At 39.2% G+C, this 25431-nt stretch overlaps 1 protein-coding gene across 2 annotated transcripts in view; it reads left to right on the plus strand.

The window, feature by feature from the left end:
- LOC149173919 (protein NO VEIN-like) overlaps positions 1-25431 on the plus strand; it is a 601966-nt gene that overhangs the window by 176733 nt on the left and 399802 nt on the right. Inside the window, exon 4 of one of the 2 annotated variants that reach the window (XM_089424783.1) lies at positions 11917-12033. In XM_089424783.1, coding sequence (XP_089280909.1) covers positions 11917-12033 — 117 coding nt within the window. Of the gene's footprint in view, positions 1-11913; positions 12034-25431 lie in introns of both variants that reach the window. The other variant, XM_089424784.1, reaches the window with a different exon arrangement.

The following is a 25431-nucleotide window of genomic DNA, read 5'->3' on the forward strand; positions in this document are numbered from 1 at the left end:
AAATTTGGTGGACAGGTTGGGGCACATGAGATCTCCAATACCCAGAAAGGGTTTGGGCAGATTCTAAACAGTTAGGGAGATATTAAAATAATTAATATTTTTAATAGAGTCCCTAAGTCTAAACCTAGGGAAATTAAAATATTAATGTGGATTAATATAAAACTGTGTTAGAATGGTCGAAAAAACATGGATCAAGCCAGATCTAATCTTAGCCGCTAATTAGGGACTTAATCTCGGCCGTTGATATGTCAATGGGAAAAGTATAAGAGGAGGTTTGAGGGTCACTTGGAGGGCACACCAGATGATCAGTCATTCTATTCTCTAGAGCGGGGTTTGCTAAGAGAGATAGAATTAGTGATCGGAGTTGCAGCTGAGGGGCATTGAGTATAGAGAGACAAAGAGGCAAAGATAGTGCTGGGAGATCAGCGCATGAGCCAGAGAGAGTGACACAGTAGTAGCCAGGGCTCGCGCAGGGCCACGCAGAGGCAACTAGGAGCTGCGCAGTGCTTCAGAGAGGCCATCGTTGTTGACGCAGAGGGCCAGAAGGCTGACGCAGGGCCAACTGAGGCTAACGCAAGCCCATTCAAGGTGACTTAGGGCCAACGCTGAGCAGAGAGAGGCTGACGCAGTCCAGAAAGTTAGACACTGGGGTTTCTGGGGCATATTAGAGTTGAGAAGTTGCCGAAAGGTTTATCTGGGGTTTCAGCCGGGACATTTGTCTCAGACTGAGAGGTTCTACTGCCAAGGAAATTCTCTGTTGGGTAAGCTGGATTTGGCACCCAGATTGGACTCTGAAATTACTTAATAAGAAGATCCTCAGATAGATACACTGGTTTTCCCACATTGGGTTTTTCCGAGGACATTGGTCCAAAAATAACGGTGTCATTTGGTGTGATTGTTTCTGTTTCCTTCAGTTGATGATCTGTAATATGTTGAGCATGCACTAGTGTTTATTTTCAGTATTTACATTGTAAATAACTTGTTAAGTAACGAAACAAGTAGGTAGGAATAAAGCAGTAAAGTGCATGGAGGGTTTCTAACTGGTAGACTTAGAAACTTCAACATGCTCCTCCAAGATGCACATGACCTCCTCCAAATGCCGTAGGTGCTCCTCCCAACTCCGACTGTATAAGAGTATAACGTCAAAGAAGACCAACACATATCTACGCAATTGATTGCGGAAAACATGGTTCATGCAAGACTGGAATGTCGCTGGTGCATTGGTTAGCTCGAATGGCATCACCAAAAATTCAAAATGCCCATAGTGACACTTGAATGCAGTGTTTGGTATATCCTGCTTTCTCACCCGAATCTGATGGTACTCCGAATGCAAGTCTATCTTAGAGAAGTAATTGGCTCCTCTAAGCTCATCCATCAACATGTCAATGCGCGAAATCGAGTATCGGTTCTTCAAAGTCTTCTTCTTCAGCGCCTTGTAGTCAATGCACATATAGAGGGTCTCATCATTCTTTTTCACCAACACCACAAAAGAAGAGAAGGGACTAGAACTGAGCCTGATGTGCCTCAAAGCCAACAACTCCTGTATGGCCCGCTCAATCTCATCCTTGTATGATCAGTAAATTGCCGTGAATATTCCACTAGACAGTTTGTCACAACAAATCTAATAATATTATATTAAAACTCTAAAAATTCTACGCTAATACAATTTATTAAACTTTAATATCTGTGGATTTAACTGTAATAAGTGCATGCAGGCGAATATAAATTATGCAAAAAAGTAGAGAACGACAAAATAAGATCACTCGCACATAAGACACAAGATATGCTCTCTGGTAAACACTTTCGGGAGAAAACGTAGCTGGAAGGTGAGGCCACTTTGCTCTCTTTCTCTATCTAGAAATATGGCTGCAGGTACAAAGAAGTAATGCCTGTGGTCCAAGGGATGCTACAATGCATAAATCCTCTCTTTGTGCTCACCTCCTATCTCTCTTGGCTATCTTTGGTCAGCTATGAAACAAAATGCTCTCGAAAGAATGGAATCCCTCTTCCTCCTAGTTGCCCGGTTATAACACAGCCCGATAGCATACTAGTGGTTAATTTTGACTACATCAACTCTTAACTAGAATAACAATGTAGACTCTTCTAGAGTCTTTTACATCAAAAACACATGGCTAGCCCCTTTTCCATAAATAATGGGGGTTGAAGGCGCATCCTTCCAAACTATAAGTGTGAAAACATGAAGTTCAACTTTTGAGTGGCATAAATTTTGCATATGGACTCCGATTGATGCGCTTCTTGCGTCATTGGAAAGTCTTTATGTGTAGAATAGCATGAAAAGGTGCAACGTTATAGCGACAAAGTTTTACCCCAAAAAAACGTCGTTTGATGCCTCAAAATTCTCCCGGAAGGTTTCAAACCCGTTTCACCAAACTGGGTCCTACCGGTAAAAATGGTCCCATGACCTGATTCCTCCACTTTTTCCACTCCAAATGCATCGAGATGGATGACAAACAATATAATGATCCAATTCGGATCACACCTCCCCATTTTGGGAGGCTTCTGGTCCCTAAAATCTTTTACTGAATGAGGTGAGGAAATTCCCCCCTCCCCCCCCACCTTCTCTCTGGTGTACCCTTTAGCTTTGCTTGGAAGTTGTCCCTTCAACCCAATCTGCCAAAGGTCTATTGTCCCTGTCTTGTAGTTTTGGACCTCTTCTGCAAAACTGTATCTTCTGTCAACTTTGCCTGAGCGTCTGGTGCCAAAGCCCCCATAGAAGGTAGGACATATTCCTCTTCTTGATCTAACATGGAAGGCTCATAGAGTTTCAAATTCTTTACATTCACAACTGAGTAAATGCGCATACATGGTGGTAAACTGAATTGATTGGCATTATCACTCACCTTTTCCAGTATCTCAAAGGTACCATACCGTAGAGCCTTTGTGAAAATTTCTGAATCTAACAAATCAAAAATCCTATTGCAGTAAACTGATTTTCGTTACCTACTTGCGTTCTTCATTTTAACAAGTTATTTTCAGAATTATTCAGAAAATATTAATGCAAATACACTGCAGCCTACATGAATACACAAATCAAGCATTGAAAAAAATGAGACAACCACACAAAGGACACACTTATTTTTGGACTAAATGTCCTTGGAAAAACCCAGTGTGGGAAAACCGGTGCAACAGATATGAGGGTTTTTATTATTAAGAAGATTTCTAAATACAACTAGGGTACCAAATCCAGCTCACCCAATAGAGAATAAACCCGACATAAGTATCTCTATCTGGAAAGAAATATTTTGGTGAATCCAATAATAGGATGAACAAACCCCACAGGTGACTGCGCTGTCCCCAGTGCTGTGCAGAGATGGCTAGTCCCAACTCTGTGCTGGAATTGCATCACCTCCTCTAGGAGTTGTGTCACTCTCCCAGTGAGCCTTCTTAGCTTAGAAATCGATCTGCCTCACAGAAACCCCAACGCTGCCTCTAAGTGACTGCATCAACCCTCCAGCCTCTGCCTCACCCTTTCTAGAGTTGCGTTGTCTCTCCCTGGTACTGCGCTGCCTCTCTGCTATGTATTCTCGGCATTGGAAGGAAGTCCCTCTGCCGAACTACCCATCTGCACTAGAAGCTCACTCTAAAATTCTCAACAAACCACACCCCAAAATTTTGATTTAGCTCAAGTGTTGCTCTCATTGTGTGCGTTCTCCAACTGACCCCAAGCCTTCCTTTATACTTTTCCTGTTGAGAAATCAACAACTGTGATCTAATCTCTAATCAATGGCTGAGATTAAATTAGTCTTGGTCTTCGTCTCTTAGAAGCTTCTCACCCATATTTTCATTAATACCCATTAATATTTTAATTTTCCTAAGTTTAGACTTAGGAACCCCATTAAAAATATTAATTATTTTAATAAAATACAACCTGGGTGGAATTTCACCAAACTATTTCTAGGTCTTGGAGATCTCATGTGTTCTAGCCCCTCCTCAAAATTTCGGAGCTAGAGCACATCTGATGCTACCCAAAAATCAGCACACCCTCTTAGTGAGGAATGTGCTCTAGCAATACTTCCCAACAGAAGTATCACAATGATGAACGACATCGTTCCTCTGCGCTACTGATGCTCGGCCTGCTACCCTTCATCCATTGCGCTGCTGCAATTTGTACTTTTGCCCATGACACCTCCATTATCACTGTTGCATACGCACTGCAACTCCCTCTCAATATGTTGCATCATGCTGCCCATGGTACTGCCACTGCTAACTGTTGCACTGCAATTGCTGAGAAGTAAGCGACTGAAAAGCAACCCAAAAGCTGACACGCTGGTAAGTCTGGAGGCCCCTTGACTCTGAAGCTATCTTTGCTGCTAACTTGTGCTGATCCTCTGATGCTACTGCGCTAGTGTTGTATCTTCTCTGTGTCCTTGCTGTCCCGCTAATGCGAGAGCCACATCCTCCTCTTTCTCCTTCGTGGTTCTGATCCCTTTGCTACTACTTCCCGCCTTGGTCAATCGTCTGATCTCTTCTTGTCGAAGAGCTGTGTTGATTTGGGGTAGCATCGGATGTGCTCTAGCCACGAAATTTGGTGGAGAGGTTGGGGCACATGAGATCTCCAATACCTAGAAAGGGTTTGGGCAGATTCTAAACAGATCAAGAGATATTAAAATAATTAATATTTTTAATGGAGTCCCTAAGTCTAAACTTAGGGAAAATAAAATATTAATGTGTATTAATATGAATCTGTGTTAGAGTGGTCCAAAAGACATGGATCAAGACAGATCTAATCTTAGCCATTGATTAGGGACTTAATCTTGGTCATTGAATCGTGAACAGGAAAAGTATAAGGGGAGGCTTGAGGGTCACTTGGAGATTACACCAGATGATCAATCATTCTATTCTTTAGAGTGGGGTTTGCTAAGAGAGATAGAATCAGTGATTGGGAGAGTAGCTGAGGGGCATTGAGTACAGAGGAACAAAGAAGGCAAAGATTGTGCTAGGAGAGCAGCGCATCAGCCAAGGAGGGTGACGTAGAGCCAGCAGGGGCTCACGCAGGGCCACCCAGAGGCAACCAAGTGTTGCGCAGAGCACCAGAGGGGCCAGCGTAGCTGACGCAGAGGCTCCTAGAGTTGATGTAGGGCCTCCTGGGGTTGATGCAGGCCAAGAAAGGCCGATGCAGGGCCAACGTGAGACAGAGGGGCTGACGCAGTCCAGATTGGGCAGACGCTGGGGTTGCAGGGGCAGTTTTGTGCTGAGGAGGTGCCGGAAGGGTTTTCTGGGGTTTCAACAAGGAGATTTCTCTCAAACTGTGAGGTATAGCTGCTAAGAAAATTCTCTGTTGGGTAGGCCAGTTACGACACCCAGATTGTACTTTGATATTGCTTAATAAGAAAACCCTCAGATAGCTGCACCGATTTTCTCGCATTGGGTTTTTTCTGGGGACATTGGTCCAAAAATAATGGTGTCATGTGGTGTGTTTGTTCTTGTTTCTTTTAGTTGCTGATCTGTAATATGTTGAGCATGCACTGGTGTTTATTTTCAGTATTTACTTTGTAAATAACTTGTTAAAGAAAAATAACAAGTACGTAGGAATAAATTAGAAAAAGTGCATGAAGTGTTTCTAAACTAATAAACTTAGAAACTTCAACAAGTTGCCCACATCTCCTCCCAACTGGGAAGAGAAGCCCTATTGAAGATGCTTTGGACAAATGTTTCGCAGTCTTCAGTGACTGCATTCAGGGCAGTCCTGATCATAAATTCAGGATCTGGTGTAGCCCCTACAGAAGTTAGCTCGTTGCAGATCCTTTGCAACTTGAGAAGTAAGGGATCGATTTCTTCTTCCTTCTGCATCTGAAACTATCTTAGCTGACTCTCAAGCAACATCTTCCGTTGAATGAAAGTTCCCTCATACAATGTGGTCAAGGCCTCCCACATTTCCCTTGTTGTGTCCTTCTCAGCAATATGTGGGATCACATGATCTTTGACCTTGTCCAAGGTCATGCACTTTGCTTTTGCCTGAGCCTCCTCATACTTCTTGAGAGGATCAACATCAACTAGAACAACAACCGTCCTCAAGGCATAATCCTTGATGCGATTTTTATCCAAAACAACCAGGATCCTGGCCTTCCAGATAACAAAGTTGTATGCTCCATCCATCTTGTACTGATCCCTCAGTCTGTTAACGACCCTCTCTGCTCAAATGAATGTCGAACTGGTTCTCTTCTTCCTCTTTCGTTGTTGCCCTAGCAAAAATCGATCTGGTTTTCTTTGGCGCTACAAATTCTCTAAGGAACAAGCTCCCTTTGAATTTTGATTTCCTTCATGAAAATCCTTCTGCCAACCACTGTTGAACCACCCCTCTCTGATCTCTCTTCGCTGCTTCTCAACATTGGATCTAGATTTCTTGGCAAGAAATCTTTTGAGGAACTGATTCCCTCTACCTTGCTTCTGCCCCACTAGGTATTGTTTTGCACCAAGAGAATCAACACCCCACCAGAAACTCCAGATAAAATCTGCGCTGCACCCCCAACAATTAGAAAACCGAGACTCAACAGTCTTTGCTCTGGCCCAGCAACCACTGCGCTACCCTCTGCAGCAACAACAACGTCACCCAATCAAGTCGACGTAGGCTCTATGTGAACCTCCCTCCGTGATTGTGTCACCCCTCCTCTACTCTCTTGGCCTGAAACTACGCTGTCTCTTGGGACAATTGTCTTCACGCACAAATTTTCCTCTATCCTTTCGCTGATGGCTTTAGTCCTCCTTGATTTGCAATTGCTCTGAAAACATGTGAAAATTTCTGAATCTAACAAATCAGAAATCCTATTGCAGTAAACCGATTTGCATTACCTACTTGTGTTCTTCATTTTAACATGTTATTTTCAGAATTATTCAGAAAATACTAATGCAATTACACTGCAGCCTACACCAATATATAGATCAAGTATTGAAGAATAAATGAGACAACCACATAAAGGATGTTGGAAATACTAAGAGGGGGGTGAATCAATATTTCTTTTCAATTGTTAACTAGTTAGATTCTACACAATTTAAAATAAGAGAAATGAATAATTTTATTATTGAAATAAGAAGGACAAATGATCCTTTTACAAATGAAGGTGTACAATGATTGCCAAGCACCAACTTGGACTTAATGAGGCTCCAACCTCTAGGGCTTCGACCCTATCTTCACCAAGGCTCCAACCTTGAGTTTAGGGGCACCTACCCCAAGGACACCAATCCTTCTCTACTGCTTCACTAGACTTATTTGATCAAATACTTCATTTCACAAATTTGCACTATTCTGCACCATCTTCAATTTTGCACTGCTCCAAACACCAAACTATACCACTGATCTGTCTTCACACTTCCCAAGAAGAGTTAGCACCACACTGCACCTGCTGCTTCATTGGACTTATTTGATCAAATACTTCATTTCACCAATCTGCACTATTCTGCACCATCTTCAATTGTATTGTTCTAGCAACGTGATCTGCAGTCTGAGGTGGCTCTGTTCTAAACCACAGAGAGATCCGAGGTGCTCCTGTTCTAGTCCATAAGCTGCAAAACAATCTTCAAACAACACCCTAAGACAATCCGCAACCCAGTCTTCAAAAATATCCTAAGGCAGCTCCAAAGGTGACAAAGATCCGAAGTAATCTTCAGAAGGTCCGAGCTACACAATCCATGACATAATATTCCACAGTTTTGAGGGCTAATCCGAGGGCTAATACTTTGAAACAATCAACACCATGTGACCCTGTTCAGCGGTCTGAGGCTTGTTTATTGCACAGTTCAGTATTAAGTTTCAAGAGCCCTTATCCACAGTACCAAGAACAGAGATATGTTGCTAGGTTCGAAGGTGGTTATTGTTCTAATACAGTCTGCCCAGTCCGAGAGAGAAAGCCATCCTTAGTCTGAAAAGGCATCGCAGCAAGAAAAACAGTCAGCAAACGAATCTGGAATGGGAGCCCTAACTGTCCACAGGAGTCCGTATTTTTCCTCAGAAATATTCCGCACTGTACAGGGGTGCTTACTTTAGCTGTTCAGTTCACGAGGTGTGAACTTTCCTGTCACTTTCTTCCTTGAATAAATCCACAAATATACTTGTCTTCTGTACTTGAGGAGGAGGTCCGAGCCTATATTAATAGGCTATTCTGCCCATAAACCTGAATGGACGTGTCTTTTAGTGCAAGCCGACATATATAAGTTTGTGTAGGTTGGCTCCATGAACAAAGGTATAATTTAACTTGTAAAATCAATTTCTCTCTCGTTATTTGGAATTTCGAGACACATAATAACTCATTAGAAAGGTAAAATTATGCCCTTCAAGATGGTCTACGTCTCATGATGAGATTCTTCCTCTAAGATGGAGAAAAATATTATTTAATGTGACTGATCATTCATTAGTGCAGAAATGGAGGCAGGGCAGAATGCCTTTGAGTGTTGGGCTTCTTCATTTATTGCCTTCTTAATCATATCCTTGTCTTCTTCAACATATGTTCATGTCCTTGACGATCTTGCCTTATTCATCACCATGTCCTTCTTCATGTCCTTTCCTTCTTCAAAATATTGACATCAATGACAACTAGATTAACAAAGGACACACTTATTTTTGGACTAAACGTCCCCGGAAAAACCTAGTGTGGGAAAACTGGTGTAGCAGATATGAGGGTTTATTATTAAGAAGATTTCTAAATACAACTAGGGTGCCAAATCTGTTTCACCCAACAGAGAATAAACCCGACAGAAGTACCTCTATCCGGAAATAGATATTTTGGTGAATCCAGCAACTGGATGAACAAACCCCACAGGTGATTGCGCTATCCCCAGTTCTGTGTAGTGATGGTTGCTCCCAGCTCTGCGCTGGAATTGCGTCACCCTCCTAGTGAGCCTTCTCGACTCAGAAATCGATCTGTTGAGCTGATGCACGATCTGCCTCACAGAAACCCCAACATTGCCTCTAAGTGATTGCATCAACCCTCCAGCCTCTGCGTCACCCTTTCTGGAGCTGCGCTGTCTCTCCCTGGTGCTGCGCTGCCTCTTTCCTATGTATTCTCGGCCTTGGATGGAAGTCCCTTTGCTGAACTGCCCCTCTCTGCACTAGAAGCTCTCTTCGAAATCCTTAGCAAACCACGCCCCAAAATTTTGATTTAGCTCAAGTGCTGCTCTCACTGTGTGTGTTCTCCAAGTGACCCAAGCCTTCCTTTATACTTTTCCTGTTTAGAAATCAATGACAATGATCTAATCTTTAATCAACGGCTAAGATTGAATTAGACTTGTTCCTCGTCTCTTAGAAGCTTCTCACCCATATTTTCATTAATACCCATTAATATTTTCATTAATACCCATTATATTTATGATGCAGTGTGCTTAGTCATCTTTCACATGTCCATTGACTCAACTCTTTGACTTAGGATAATTTCCAAGCCATTTCCATGTCATTCTGTCACATGGAATAATTTATTTCTCTCTATTTTATTTAATTATAGCCTAATTAAATGCCACAATTTACACTAAACTTAGGAAATATGGGTTTTGAGCATCTAAAACACATCATTAACCCCTCAAAGTGTTTCATAGTAGAAAGTTGAGGGTGAGAGGTGTATTTTTTATTACTCATACCCCATACAACTTCTCTAGACTACACTTATTACAATTTTATCTGCAATTTTTGACCTGCAAGTAATCTAAAGATTTAAAAAATCATTACGTAGATCTAACCAAATTCTACGAATTTTTTTGTGTGATTTAGTATGGTAATATACATCGACTCAAGACACTAAGATGTGTTAGGGGCTCAACCTTCAAACTGTCACCCCGACTTTGGGGTAAAAAGTGAGTGAGAAAAGCCAGAAAATTATCTGCCTCTGAAAAAAGGGATAATTAACCAGGTAAAAATAACACTCCAAGGTGTACTCGTTCGCTGACCGAGTCCCAAAATCCTAGGCCTGATACAGACTCAAAACTCATCATTACTACTATCACTTATTACAATTTCTTGTAGGGTGTGGAATCTGGGTACAAGAAAGATGATGAGAAGATAGAAGTAGAGTTAAAAAATTCTGTTGATTGATGATATATGATGGTACAAGTGTTCTCTCGATCATCCTTGGGCATGGAGTTTTTCGTATAATCATCAGGGGTCATCCCAGTGGTCAACAACTCCAACAACTTTTGCAAATGTGATTAAGCAAAGAATAGTTCCCTTGATCAATTGTTGTGTTAGTTCAAGTGTTAAGGCCCATTGATTTGCAGGCTAGACATTATGAAGTTAATTACCACTAAGCAAATAAATTCTTCTTATTTGTCCTTGCATCATAGCATCCTTCTAGAAATAACCTAGGGCATCCACTGCAAGCACATTGAAATAGACAGCTAGAGGGCATCACTCTTGAATAGAGTGTTGAAAAAGGAAGATGGCATCAAACAATGCTCACATTGTGGCCAAAGCAAGCTTGCAAACTTTCTAAGGTGGCAGTGCTCCTACTCTGCAACCTGTGTTGCATGGGGATGCCCCCTATGCTGGTGGATATTCATAGGGGATGGGGACACCTTTCCTCTCCTCGAAATGGGGACAAAAACATCTCCATTAATTTGGTTGCCCCCATTAAAATTTAAAAAATTCCTGGAAATGTTTTCCATGTAAACATTTCAAGCCTAGGTGACTGTTCTAATGATATCTCATTAAATAACTCAAAACAAAATTTATTTAACAACAGAAAATTAAATTTCTAAACATTGTGTCAAACACATAATAGCCGAAAAATGAACAGTACAAGAAGTAAAACACATACGGAAGGATTTGTCCTTCTAATGAGCTTTTCATTCCTTTGGTCAAAGCTTACAAGGTGACCTCTGCAGCCTACTTGAACCAGCATGTACGATCAATAAAACCACCTCAAACAATAGTGTACAACCTGGGTAAAAAAGGGTACATCTAAAGCAATACAGACTGCTCTGTTTCTGCCTTTCCCGGACAGCAAACTACTCTTTCTCTCCTCTTGACAGCTACAACACACTCCAGTAATCCACAGAACACTGTGTACAGCCAGATTTGAAGGTGTACGACTTGTGCATAAAGAAAAGGTGGATACAGCAGTGGTACGACTTATATAGACTGTTGGTATCGTGCTGGTCACTTAAGCAATCTGCTCTTCTCCTCAAATGCACTCTTCCTTCCTTAGCTCTCTTCTGATATGAAGTCAACCTTTCCCATCTTGTCCTCTTTATGCTTTAAGAATAAAATTTACTCTTAAAATGAACACTAGAGGTACTCCTGATCTGAAACTGAGGGGTAACATGGTGATGACATGGTTTTGTTATTGGACTTCCTTCTGATGTATTAGGAACTAAAAATGTTGCACGAGTATTTATTGCTATGTATATACCTTTAGGTCTAGATATGATTTCATTAGTGGTGATGCATGGGGTTTCAACTGTTGCTGGTTCTGTAAGAGTCTCTTTGTCGTTAGATTTGAGCGGCAGTTTCCCATGTTCTGGAGAAACCAAGCATGATTTCCTCTAAGCAAGGAGAAATTGATAAGACTCAGCCTAATGAACATGTATTATAGGTGTACTTTGTCTCTTTAGTGGTTCACCACAAATATCATATATTTTGTATACTTGTATTTTGTCCGTTGAGTGTAATTTTTTCCAAAATAATCACTCACTTCATTGTATTTTACTAGAGACTTGGTTAAAGATTATCATTCTTCAGCAGTTTCGGAACTCTATATATATCTAAAACAAATAAGTGTAAAGCACAGGTATATTTCTTGCAATTGTCTTCTTATGTTTTTTTACTTGCCTCTTGTGTTATTTGTATGTGAATATCCTTGCATTGCTGTGACAAAGATCATATCATAATAGCTTACTGGGATTTAAAATGGAACACTGTTTAACTTTTGTTTTGGAAATAGGAAATTCTTAACTTGTTTGTTTGTATGTCAGTAGGTCTTGAAGAGAATGATGGAATCGCAATGGACAGTAAGTAAGAAGGGGGTAAACCGCATAAAAAGGCTCTTCACATTCTTCTCAACAAAGCCTGCTATTGGTTTGCTTAATGTTGCTGTAAGATAATATCTGGTTATTTTAATGATCTTTCCATTAAATTGCTCACAACATCCTAATTATTTTTCTTGTGTAAAGTGTAAGAAGATCAATAGATGTAGTGAATGAAATAGATTAATAGATGCTAAAGTTGTCATATTAAAGTTTAAACCATAAGCTACGTTTCAGTTATGAAAAAATCTTCTCTGCTAGTTTTCCTTCTCTTCTGAACTATAGTTCTCAAGCTGATGTCAGAAAGGTCAAGTCATACTGTACCCCAACAAATAACAGGGTCAGTCCTGTGATTACATTATTCTTAAATTTCAGGATACTAGCCTATTGTACAATGTATTCCATTTTTTGTAAAATGTTCTTTGCCTGACCTTAGCTCTCTGTCTAGTTGTGGATATAGAGAGGCGTTAAGATAAATTTTGTTTGTGCATGTAACCATAGCTGCTGAACATGTAGGGGATCAGGTAAAACAGTAGTTATAATTATATTAATGTTTGACAAATGACGTCAAGTCCCACTAGCACAACTGGTTGAGGAGACATGGTAAAAAATCCAGTGCGCTAAGGGCTGGTGTGGCCCAGGCCGGGTGCGATCCCTGGGTGACTTTGATGGCTTAGATGCCCCTGGGTCGCGGCTCCTCAAGCCACAGGTCAAGCCTGGAGGATCATAAACAACTTGAAAAAAAAATTGACAAATGACCAAAAAGTTAGGTCAATAGGACTGTAGAATGTATAATCAACGATAAGTACCTACAGGAATGCCTAGAGTGACTCCAAAAACATAAACTCAGCTAAACTAACTCATACAAGAGGGATGCGTGAAAGAGCTAGATCAAGTAATGTCGGAAGCACTAAATGAACTGATGCAAGAAGGATGCAGAAAGTGCTAGATCAAGTAATGTCAGAAGGAAGAAAGAGTTACTCATTTTTCAAGAGCAAAAATAGATATGAATGTTGGACATCCTACGTTCTTGTTTTTTTTAATTGAATGTTTGTGGCCATTGATGCAAGACTCATTATTAGGGAATGTTAAATTTGGAAACTAGGGCCAAACTCCACATTGGACGACTCATATGAGGCAGCTCATATTCTTCTTGGATTCCTCTCTCCTAGAGGTGTAGAATTGATCTAAAGATCATCCCATTCTGACATGTAAAAATGAAATTATGAATTTATTTTGATTATGGACAAATTGTCAAGGTCGGCCAACAAACTCATATAGGCTCAGAAGCCCAATAGTCACGTCTATTCATCCTCAACGTTTGCCTATAAATACATGATGCCTCCTCCCCATTTGGACGCACTTTACTCACTCATCTCTCTCTTTCATTGATTGGGTACGAAAACCAGAAGCTGTTCTCCACACATGCAAAGGGAAGAAAGGGTTTTCTGTTCCAGCGTTGACCATATTTGACCGAAATTGCAGAAGGTGTTTTTGGACTGCGTTGACCAAGCGTTGACCTGTTTTGGTGCAGTTCTGGGTGGAGGAATTCTGTCCTAGCAGGTCGCAGTTCTGGGCACAAGAACTGAGGCAATCTGACCTCCTGTTTGACTAGCGTTGATTGTACTAGGGTTGGCCGCAGGGTTGACTTTTGTTGACCAATTTTGACTGGACATTTTCAGAATTTTTTGGGCTGATTAGACTTGCTGTTGGAGTCTGAAGTTGACTAGGTTAGACCGAGCTGAATTGAGGAAGAAATCTGCCTTGTTGACCAACGTTGACTTTCTGGTTAGGACTTTCTGTTTCTACTGTTTGACTCATTAGATTTTCACTGTAATTGGACAAGTGAATATTATACATTGTAGTCTCTCTCGGCTGAACTTTTGAAGAATTATAAGAAGAATTGATCAAGGGTTTCCCCACATTGGGGGTTGTCCCTGGTTGGTGCCATATCTTGTGTCCTCTTGTCTTGGCTAGTCTTCTACTTTTATTGTTTATGTTCTATCTGCATTTTACTATCATGTTGATGTGATTGCTAAATTGGATATTGATATTGGGCTAATAAAGAAATTGCAGTAAAATTGCTGTAAGTAGTAAGCATAGAACATACCATTGTTATCCTAAAATTAACATGGTATTAGAGCTGAGTTGAAGATAAAGCCCAAGCTAGAGTGAGAAGAGCAATCATCAAAAGGAGCAATCACTGATCAAAGACAAGATTCAATGGCTTCCACATCCTACTTCAAGTTTGATGATAAGCTTCATGATAAGTCTGATTATCATGCATGGAAGATGTCCCTTGATTTGACATTAGAAGAGCAAGATGTGATGGATTATGTGCAGGGAAAATTTTCAAAACTTCCTTCTAATGCACCGGTTACTGCTAAGACCAAATATAAGAAGGTTGAAGTCAAAGCCAAGAAGACCGTCAGGGATTCTATTCATAAACATTTAGTTGCTTACACTTCCGATTTGAACACATCAAATGAGATATATGACAAATTGGTTAACATGTTTAAATCTAGCAATGCAAATCAAATTCTTTTCCTCAATAACAAGCTGAAGGATATAAAGAAAGGAAGAACTGAAGATATTAAATCCTACTTCATGAGGATTACTGAGATAAAAAACGATCTTCTTTCGATTGGAGAAGGACTCCCTCGTGACTGGCACGTGTTCAACACTACTATTCTTAATAACGATAGGATTCCAGGTTAGAAGAATTGTTGACTAGATGCTCTCAAGAAGAAACAAGGATGATGGAACTAGATATGCCTTCAAATAGGAATGATCCTACTGCATTCTCCGCTCATGCTAAAAAGAAGAACAATGCAGGTTCAAAGAAGCAATGTCAAGGAAGGTCGGGTTTCAAAAATGGAACGACGGAAGATGCTTCATTTGCAACAAGTTCGGTCACTATGCTAGGGAGTGTCCTATTAGAAGGGATACAGCTCATGATGATGACAACCACAACAACAACAATTTCAGGGGCAACAACAATCAAAGGAATGTCAAATTCAACAACCAAGGAAAAAGGAATGCTCCTGCCTCTCTTCAAGGAAATGGTCGCCCTCCCAAGAGATGAAGAAACACTAGTTATGATGAATCTAATGTTGTTGATAACAAGCAAAAAGAATTCTATCTTATATCTGCCCTTTCTGCTGCATCTCCTCCGGACACTTTGGGAAATTGGTTGATTGATAGTGGTGCCTCAAGGGACTTCACCGGGTATAAGGAAGCTCTTTCAAATTTCATTGAAAGTGATACAAATTTAGAAATTATCCTTGGAGACAATACCACCTATCCCATGAAGGGAGTTGGAAATGTTACTCTTCAATTGAATCAGGGTAACACCATTCATCTACAAGAAGTAATATATGTACCCGATCTAAAGAAGGACCTGGCATCTATCTCGACGATGGAGGACAAAGGATTCAAGGTAGCATTCATCGATGGAAAGGTACGTGTGTGGAACAAAAATTTCAAAGATGCATTTACACTTGGCTTCAAGGTTGATAGCCTATATAAAGTTGGAGGAATCCCATTGGGAGCTATGCGATGAAAGGAAGATGGTGACAGGTATGGCCGAATTTAAAGTAGAACATGAAGGTTTTTTTCAGGGGTGTGCTGAAGGAAATCATACAAGGGGACCATTCCCCTCAAGTGATAGCAAGACTACTAACATATTGCAGTTGATTCATTTTGATCTATCTGATGCAATGCCCATGAACTCATTGGGAGGATACTTATATTATGCAACCATTATAGATGATTTCTCTTGCAAGACTTGGATATATTTCTTGAAGAAGAAGGACGAAGTATTCTCATGGTTCTATTCTTTCAAAGCTTCGGTTGAAAATCAAACCAGGAAGAAGGTCAAAATATTGAGGACCGATAATGGAACCAAATACAAATCAAATGAGTTCAAAGTTTTTTATAGACAAGTTGGCATTAAGAGGGAGACTACTACCGCATATACTCTTGAGCAAAATGGTGTTGCTGAAAGGAAGAACCGTTCTATCGTAGAAGCCACCTGTGCCATGCTTCATGATCAAAGCCTTTTGAAGTTGTTATGGGCCGTGTTGACCACTACGTGTCAACTTCCCATAGCAGTTCACCCCCTTTTCTTTGCAAAAGGGATAGCGCTCCAACGATGTGTCCGTGCCATTCGACTTCCATCATCAACCTGATCATGTTATGTTGTAAACCCAGTCTGCATGTGTAAATTGTAAATAATCTTAACATATATGAGTCATGTATGTAAATTGCCTAGGTGGACCTAATTTTCTAGTGATAATCTACATTTCGGAAGGTTTTTTGTCTCACCGATCTATGATCGGCAGAGTTTTCCTTCAGCCTAACCCCAAAGCCGGAATGGATTTTGTCATTAGAATCTTAGGAGAATCCTAGTATGTTGATCTGCTAGATTATAGTTGTGTCGCAGAACTGGGTGGTCTGTGAGGGTCTATGTCAAATGGGTTTGCCCCCTTTAGATGTAAAATTGTAAAAGTCATGATGTAAAGTGACTTGAGGGTTAAGAAATGTTTTAATCCCCTCATAGGTCCTAAGTCCTAAGTCTTAGGTCCTAGGTCCTAGGTGATTTTTCGAAAGGCTAAGTTTGACGATCCATTTAAAAATAAAAATTAAAAATTGTAAAAATAAAAAACAATAAAAAATAAAAGATATAAATAATTAAAAGAAATTAAAAATTAAAAATTAAAAATTAAAAATAATAATAATAATAAAATTTAAAAATTTAAAAAATAATAAAATAAAATAAAAACTTAAAAATAATAAAATAATAATATTTTTGAGTAAATAAATGCAAAATTTCAATTTTTTAATGCATTAAAGAATTCAACGGATGAGATTAAGAGATATCTTGATCCTCATCGATGGTCGAGATCATTTTGACGTGGATCACTCGAACTAGCTGTTGGGAATTTTTCCTTTAAATAGGGTGCTAGGGGTCATTTGAGATCATTTGATCTGTGAGTCTTGTGCTAAAGAAAGCTCTCTTGTAAACTTTTTCTGGTGCTAATAAAGAAAGACTTTGGGGTTGAAATCTTGTTGGTGTTACTCTCCTGAAGTGCTGTGAGCTGTTTTATTTTCTGCATATTTTTATTTTTTATCCATTAGTAATAGCTTGATTTAGAGTATTGTTGAACACAAGTATCTCGTTCACTTACTAGGGTTTGAATGCTAGTAGTATTTCTGAAATAATGGCAGGTATCTCCATTGCATCTGGAATCTAGTACTATTTTTTCCCTCTTTATTGATGGTTGAAATGAGCTGTGCAGGAAACCCTTATTGAAGAAATCAGTGGGCGTTTGGGGAAGTTCTCGGCTGAACCAGCCAACTCCCACAAAGCATTTTCTTGCAGAGCCCAGCCAGTTTCGATCCTGGTTTTATCATTTAAGTTTATTTTATGAATGCATGAGAGTTTTTCTAAAGTATCTCATAGTAAAATTGAACTTCTGAAAATATTATTGATGATAACTGACAAATCTGGCTGTTGTAGAGCTATAATTCTGTAAATATTGTAATTTTTGACCAGTTTGTAGGGTTTTAGTCTTTACCCTTGCATATATATATTCTCTGGGTGTTTGTTTTTTCATTACAGGTTGCAGGTCTGAGAAGAAATCTTGTGGGAAACCAGATCTAAGCCCTTGAGGGTAAGATCTAGCCTAGAAATTAGTTTTTGCAGGGTCTCTGTTTTGGCTGTCCAAGGGTTTCAACTTCTGTTACTTTCAGATCTGGAAATCTTTTGAGAGGTTTTCATCTACAAAACTGAAGATAAGTGGCTCAACTAATTTTATCAGAGTCCCTGGAAAGTATTTTCTTTAATTGTTGGTTGCCTGGTGGGATTGCAAAGAAAACCCGCATCTCCTCAAGTCGCTCTTCCCTCAGCTATCCAAAACACATTTCTACCCCTCACGCAGTCTCACACTACCTGTACGCTGCCACAATTGCAAAACCCTTCGTGTTGCGTACGTGCAGCCTCTCTGCCTGTATCGAAGCCCTCCACGTTCCACGCATCTTCCGCAGCCCTTTCTGTCCACCTACAGCAGCAAGCTACCCGCTGCTCACTGTCCATTTTCTTTCTCTCCTCAAAGCATACCCTGCAATACGCTGACTTGCAACCCCATTCTCCTTACACAACTCATTTTCCTCTTTGCGTTACACCCCCTGCTACATCACGTATCCGCTCTCCTTCGCAACCAACTCTGCACGCGGCGTTCAAAACCTCCCTACGCTCCTCAGCAATCTGTCCATGCTGCATTTCCCTTACTCACGAGCTCCTGCAAACCCTTACGCTATTTGCTCACGCTGCCATAGAAACCTGCAGTAACTTCTCAACCTTCACGCAGCTTCATTCATCCATCTGCATCGTTCACCCTTGACCTGCAAACCCGCAGTCCATACCTTCGCTGTCCAGCGTCAGCGCTTCACACCTGCCTTCCTCGACCAACCTCGCTGTCCATAAGCCTGCAGGTTCATTCCTTTGCCGTCGTCTCGCTCTCCAAACTGCATCGAGCTCCTCACACACCTGCGTTCACACATATAACAAAAAGAAAAGAAAAGGAAATCACGATTTTTTCTCTTAATCTTTTGTACGCTTATGTATTTACATTTTCAGTTGAATATTTTATTTAGTTTTCTTATTTAAAGTAATGATAGATTCAGATTAAAATTAAGTTCTATTTTGGCTTAGTTTTTAGCTCGTTTTTAGTTTAATTTTTAATTTAGTTTTGGTTTTGTCCAAAATCAAATAAAAAAAAAATAAAAGATATATAAAATATAAAAAAAGCTTAAGAGAATCTTTCTTTCTGGTTTCATTTTTAGTTTGTTTCATTTAGATTTAAACTTTATTTTAAACTTAGAATTTTATAAAAATATAAAAAATATAAAAAAAACTCAAAAGCATAAAGTGTTTTATCCTTCGGTTTTATTTTAAAATTTAGTTTATCTTAAAAAAAAAAAAGATCTTGACTATTTTGGGGTTTTAGTTTTAATAAATTTTTAGTTTTAGATTTGGATTAAGATTTAAGTTATTTTGTGTAGTTTTTCATTTAGAAATATAACAATAAAAAAATTCATAAAAATTCATAAAAGGCAAAAAAGAGTTTCTTTTCTTTTAGTTTAGATTTTAATATTTAGATTTTTTTTTTTTTAAGTTTCATTTAGTCTTTAATTTGAAAAATATAAAAAATATTTTTTGGAAATTGTTTGTGAGTTTCAGTCATGGCTCAAGAATTTGGTATGTTTTATCTTTTCTGCTAAGGCTAAAATTTTGTGGGAATTAATGTTTATCATTCTTTTTTTTAACATGCTTGAATGATCATTTTGAAGACTAGCTATATGAATGTGATATCTGGTTAGCATTTGAAATTACGTGGTTGTTTAACGCACTTTATTTTCTGAAATTTTAATTGCTGGAGTATAATTAAGCCATTAAGCATTTATTGATTATCTCGCATTTGGTAAAGGTTAAGCTTTGTTTGAGTTGATTGATGGTTAACGATTGTTAATGAGCCCATATTCCTGCAGCATTTGACAAGTAATCGTTTAATCATTTATCTCATAAGGCACTGGTCTATTAACTTAATAAAAATCAATTAAGTGCTTGTTTTCCCTCGTGTCTCCCAACCCAACTGTTTCACAGTTGGTCTTTCATTTTCCCATAGGGTCTACCCCCCTTAGCCGCGGGAGATAGGCTTAAATGGAGAGATTGGGGATCAGAGTGACAGCCCCCGGTCTGAGCGTTGTCGTGACAATCTGTGCGACAACATTTTTTGGCGCCGTTACCGGGGATAGAGTTTTTCTGTCCTTGGTCCTTTCCTTTCGAGCTTTTCCGTGTTTCACTTCCTGTCTGGGTTGGGACTCCACTTCATATATTATCTACAAGCGTGTATACTAGAAGACATCCAAGCAGTCTGTGCAATCTTGCTCCTGATTCTGAAAGGGCCCTCAGGGTACGATTATAGAAACTCTCTTCTCGTGCACTTCTTGTTAATCTCGGACAAGAAGCCCTCTGTGATATCCATTTACTTTTTACTAGTCCAGTTGAGCACGACATCATGGACATATTCGCCCCGTGTAACTTTGCTAACATTCAGGGTTATCCCAATGATACTCCAAAGCATGGAATGGATAAATTGCCTATCTTTCAGGGAGATAACACAATCAGTGTTAATTCACATCTGAAAGCTTTTAGTTCATGGCTGGGGAAGTACGCAAGGGCCGCTGATTTTAATCATGAAGATGTTAAAATGACCCTTTTTGTTCTGACCTTGGAGGGTGATGCTTTAGATTGGTTTACGGAAAAGCCTCAAAATTCATTTGATTCCTTACAATCGATTATTAATGCCTTGAAGGAAAAGTATGGAGATAAGAGAGAAGGAAGACACCTTGTCAAAGCTATCAGTATAATCAAAAAGAGAGAAAATGAAACCGTTGAAGAATTTAATAAAAGGTTTAATGATATTATTAAAGAATTACCTCAAGACTATAAACCTACCGACAAATCTCTTCGAGATTTTTACATTGATGCCTTTAGTCCTGAGCCATCTTATGAATTGAGGCGTGCTAGACTTAATGATTATAGGGAGTGCCAGGTTTTAGCTATCGAGCTTGAAAAGGACAAGGCGACATCTGGGAAGTCTGAGATCCCAGGTTTTGATAGGGCTGCTACGAAACTAAAAGAACCTAAAGGAAAAGCAGTTCAAGAGCCTGAAAGCGAACTTGTTCTCAAATTGCTCCAAAAGATTGAAACCATGGAAATTAATCATAACAAGGAGATAGCCACTTTGCAGAATAGGTTGATTCAAATGGAAAGAACACAAACGCAAAACTTCCAACCTCGAAATAATAATAACAGAAATAACAATTGGCAAAAGAAGGGTCAGTCTAGTGAGCAGAGACCTCCTAATCCGATAACTAATTTGGTTGATAATGCTCCTCCTTATTGTCGGGTTTGTGATGCTCTTCATGAAGAGGCCACTTGCCCTATCGTTAGAAGAATCTTGGATAATGGAATGTTTGGGACAGGTGATCAAATAAATGTAGTAGGTAACAAGTTTCCTTTGTCTATGGATGATTGGATAGAGGTCAAGGAAAATAGTCGTGACGTTATGAATCCTTCATCAGCTTTTAGTATAAATAACCTTAAAAATGAAGATGACATTTTGGCTAGGTTATATGGTGAAAAACCCTCTCCTGAGCAAATCTTGGAAATTTCTAGAGATAAAGGTTTGACCTATCATAGAAGGGATAAAGATCAAAGCGGGAATCAAATTCCCCCTTGAACTTTTAACCCTGGTTTAAACTCTAGATTAGATGTCGATTTGGGAAGTTGGTTTAACAATGCAAAAATTTGGGTTCCTGTCTCCGAGATTGCTAAAATCCCTTCCCAAAGAGATAAGTTACTAAAAGCTATCCAAGGTCCTCAAATAAATACTTCTCAACAGAAGATTTGGGAAGTTGACTATCACGATGCTCCCATATATTTGCAAAGCTTAGATGCAGATAACAAAGATCACCAGCCTTTCTTTATCACCTTGTTAGTTAATGGATATAAATTGAATAATTGTATGTTGGATTCTGGTGCATCAACTTGTGTAATGACTAAAAGGGTCATGGAACAGCTTAACTTAAGAGTTTCTAGACCCTACTATAACATATGTGCCATGGATTCTAAGAAAATTGAAGTGCATGGTTTGATCAAAGATTTGCAAGTTCATCTATCAGTTTACCCAGACATCATGATTGTCATGGATATTGTTGTTGTGGATGTGCTTGATGCCTGGGGTATGCTTTTATCCAGAAAGTGGGCCTTTGATCTAGGAGGAAGTATTCAAATGAATTGGTCATATGCTATGATTCCTTCTCCTAGGGGTGATGGTTTTGTAAGACTAAATAGAGAGCCTGAAAGAAAATTTCATGTCGAAGATCCAAAGAGACCTCACAACGAGATAATGAAAGAGCAATCTGACATTGGGAACTATGCCATCATGTCTAATTTCATAGTTCCTCCCAATGATAAGATTAAGGATCTCAATGATAGAGTTTGGTACATGTACTTCGATGGTGCATCGTCTAGGCATGGTAAAGGTGCTGGAATAGTGCTTAAATCTCCCCTTGATCACATTTTCAAGTTTGCCTATCGATTAGAATTTGAAGCAACCAACAATGTCGCTGAATATGAGGCTATATTGTTGGGTCTTGAATTAGCAAAATCTTTGAAGATTAAGTTTCTTAGCATTAAGGGGGATTCTGATTTAATTATCATGCAGCTTAAAAATAAATTCACATGCAAAAATCAAAGATTAAGAAATTATCGAAATGATGTGCGGGATACTATGGAGCAATTTGATGCCCTTGACCTCAAAGCTATCCCAAGAGAGCAAAATAGTTTGGCAGATGAACTTGCCGTAGCTACTACTACTTTCTAGTTATCTGATGAGCTAATTAATGATAAGATCAAAATGGAAGTAATATTTAGACCATCTGTTCCAGATAACTCAGAGCATTGGCAGGTCTTTAATGATGAAAAACAGGTCATTCGTTTTCTTAATAGTTTGGATGAGTTTGAAGATTTCCGGATAGATTCTCAGGAGGATGGATCTTTAAATTATGAGCATATCATAAATCCTACTCCTAGGAATGTGGTTGCCTTAGAGCAACATTTTGATCGGCATGATGCCACGAAGTTGAGAGAAGAAAATAAAATGGACCCAGGCGAATATCTCGAGATAAACATTGGTACTTCTGAAAACCCAAAGATTGTTAAAATTGGTAGAGGTACTAGTGTGGAGGAAAGAAAAATGTTAACTAATTTACTTCGCGAATATCGAGATGTTTTAGCTTTTTCTTATGATGAATTAAAGGGCTATAGGGAAGATGTCATGGAACATACTATCCCCTTAAAAGATGAAAATGCTAAACCCTTTCGCCAGAAACTTAGGAAAATTAATCTTAAATTAGCCCCTTTGGTTTAGAAAGAGCTTGCGAAAATGCTTGCAGTAGGAATTATCGCTCAAACCAAGCATTCGACATGGTGTTCAAATTTGGTGATTGCTAGGAAAAAGAATGGTACGATAAGGCTTTGTGTCAATTTTCGAAACCTTAATCTAGCATGCAAGAAAGATAATTACCCTTTGCCAAACATGGAGACTTTGTTGCAAAGAGTAACCGGTTCTGGAATGATGTCGCTGCTAGATGGTTTTTCTGGATACAATCAGGTATGGGTTAAAAAGGAAGATCGTCATAAAACCACATTCACCACACCATGGGGTACCTTTGAATACATCAGAATGCCGTTTGGATTAACAAACGCTGGGGCTACATTCCAAAGGGCTATGGATTATGCCTTCAAGGGGTTAATCGGGAAATTTATTGAGATTTACCAAGATGATCTTACTGTTTTTTCTAAAGATGGTATCAGTCATGTAAATCATCTTAGGCAGGTTTTCGATAGATGTAGAGAATACGGGATTTCTTTGAATCCAGCTAAGTCTGTTTTTGGAGTAACAGAAGGGAAATTACTTGGCCATATCATTTCTAAGGATGGAATCAAGATTGATCCTGAAAGAATTGAAGCAATCCAAAAGATTCCTCTTCCTCATAATCTTAAATCCCTTCAGTCTTTCCTTGGAAAGACAAATTTTATTAGAAGGTTTATTCCAAATTACGCAGAAATAGCTAAGCCTACTCAAAGTCTTCTAAAGAAAGATGCAAAATTTGTTTGGCAAGAGGACGGCAAAAAGGTTTTTCAAGAAATCAAATGTGCTATTGCAAGAGCTCTTGTCTTAGTTAGTCCCGATTATTCCAAGGATTTCATGATTTTTTCTTTCGCTTCCGAAGATACCATTGCTGGTGTCCTGCTACAAAAGAATAAATATGGTCACGAGTAGCCTATTGCTTTCATGAGTAGAGCACTTCAAAATTCTGAATTGAAGTACAATACCATGGAAAAGCAAGCTTATGCCCTGGTCAAGTCTCTTAAGCACTTCAAAACATATGTGGGTTATTCTAAAATCATTGCTTTCGTCCCACATTCTACTGTTAAAGATATATTAACTCAAACCAATTGCTTAGGGACTCGTGCTAGGTGGGTTACTAAAATGCAAGAATATGATTTAGAGATCAGACCCACCAAGCTAGTCAAAGGCCAAGGTTTGGCTCAAATGTTGACTGAAGGTAACGAAAAGACTCTTGGTTTATTTTGTCTTAGCAATCTATCTTTGCCTGAGTTGCAAAGATTAGGAGAGCATGAGTGGTACAAGGACATAGTTTATTACTTGATGAATCTTGCATGTCCTAACCATTTAGTTGCTCATAAGAGAAGGGCTCTGACATAAAGCCACTAAGTATTGCCTTATGAAGGATGGCCTTGGATGGAGAAATCCTGAGGGCTTAGTGCTTAGGTGTGTTGATGACATTGAGTCCAAGAAATTAATCTCTGAGTTTCATTCAAGATTTTGTGGTGGTCATTATGCTGCTAGAACTATCACCCACAAAATCCCGAGAGTTGGTTATTATTGGCCTTCAATTTTTTCTGATGTGCATAAGTTTGTTAGAAATTGTCAAGCCTGTCAACTATTCACTGGGAAACAGAAGCTTGCTGCCCTGCCCCTACATCCTGTCATTGTAGAGGCACCTTTTCAGCATTGGGGTCTGGACTTCATAGGAAGTTCCATGAAAATTCTAGCAATGGCTACTCATGGATTTTGACTGCTACGGATTATTTCACTAAATGGGTTGAAGCCATTCCTGCTAAGAATGCCACTGAAAAGGTTATTATGGATTTCATTGAAAATAATATCATTACTAGATTTGGTGTCCCTGCTAAGATCACTACTGACAATGCCAAAGCTTTTAGTTCCTTAGAGTTTTCATCTTTTTGTTTCAAGTATGGCATTGTCTTATCTCATTCGTCAAATTACTATCCTCAGGGTAATGGTCTAGTTGAATCAAGTAACAAGAATCTCATAACCATTATCAAGAAGATAGTAGGAGATAATAAGAGATCATGGGATAGCAAAATCAAGTATGCTTTATGGGCAAATAGAATCACTAAGAAGAAGCTATTGGTAAATCTCCCTTTGAATTAGTTTATGGCTTGGATGTAACCTTACCTGTGCACCTGAAATTGCCAGCTTATCAGTTCCTTCATAATTTTTCTACTAATAAAGATGTTGTTCAGAATAGAATAGATCAGATTGTGGAGTTAGATGAAGCTCGTAGGACAACTTTTGATGCTATATGTAAAAATCAATCTAACATTAAGAAAAGCTTTGATAAATTCTCTCGATCTAGATCTTTGCAGGTGGGAGATATGGTACTGCTTTGGGACCGCAAGAATGAAAAACCAGGAAAACATAAGAAGTTTGATAGTTTGTGGCTGGGACCGTACATCATTCGAGACATAGCTGGACCAAATTCATTCCACTTGAGTAGATTGGA

Source organism: Pinus tabuliformis, chromosome 4_2 (genome assembly GCF_031772625.1).
Source record: "Pinus tabuliformis cultivar Carrire ecotype Pingquan chromosome 4_2, CPIR1, whole genome shotgun sequence".
Lineage (NCBI taxonomy): Eukaryota > Viridiplantae > Streptophyta > Pinopsida > Pinales > Pinaceae > Pinus > Pinus tabuliformis.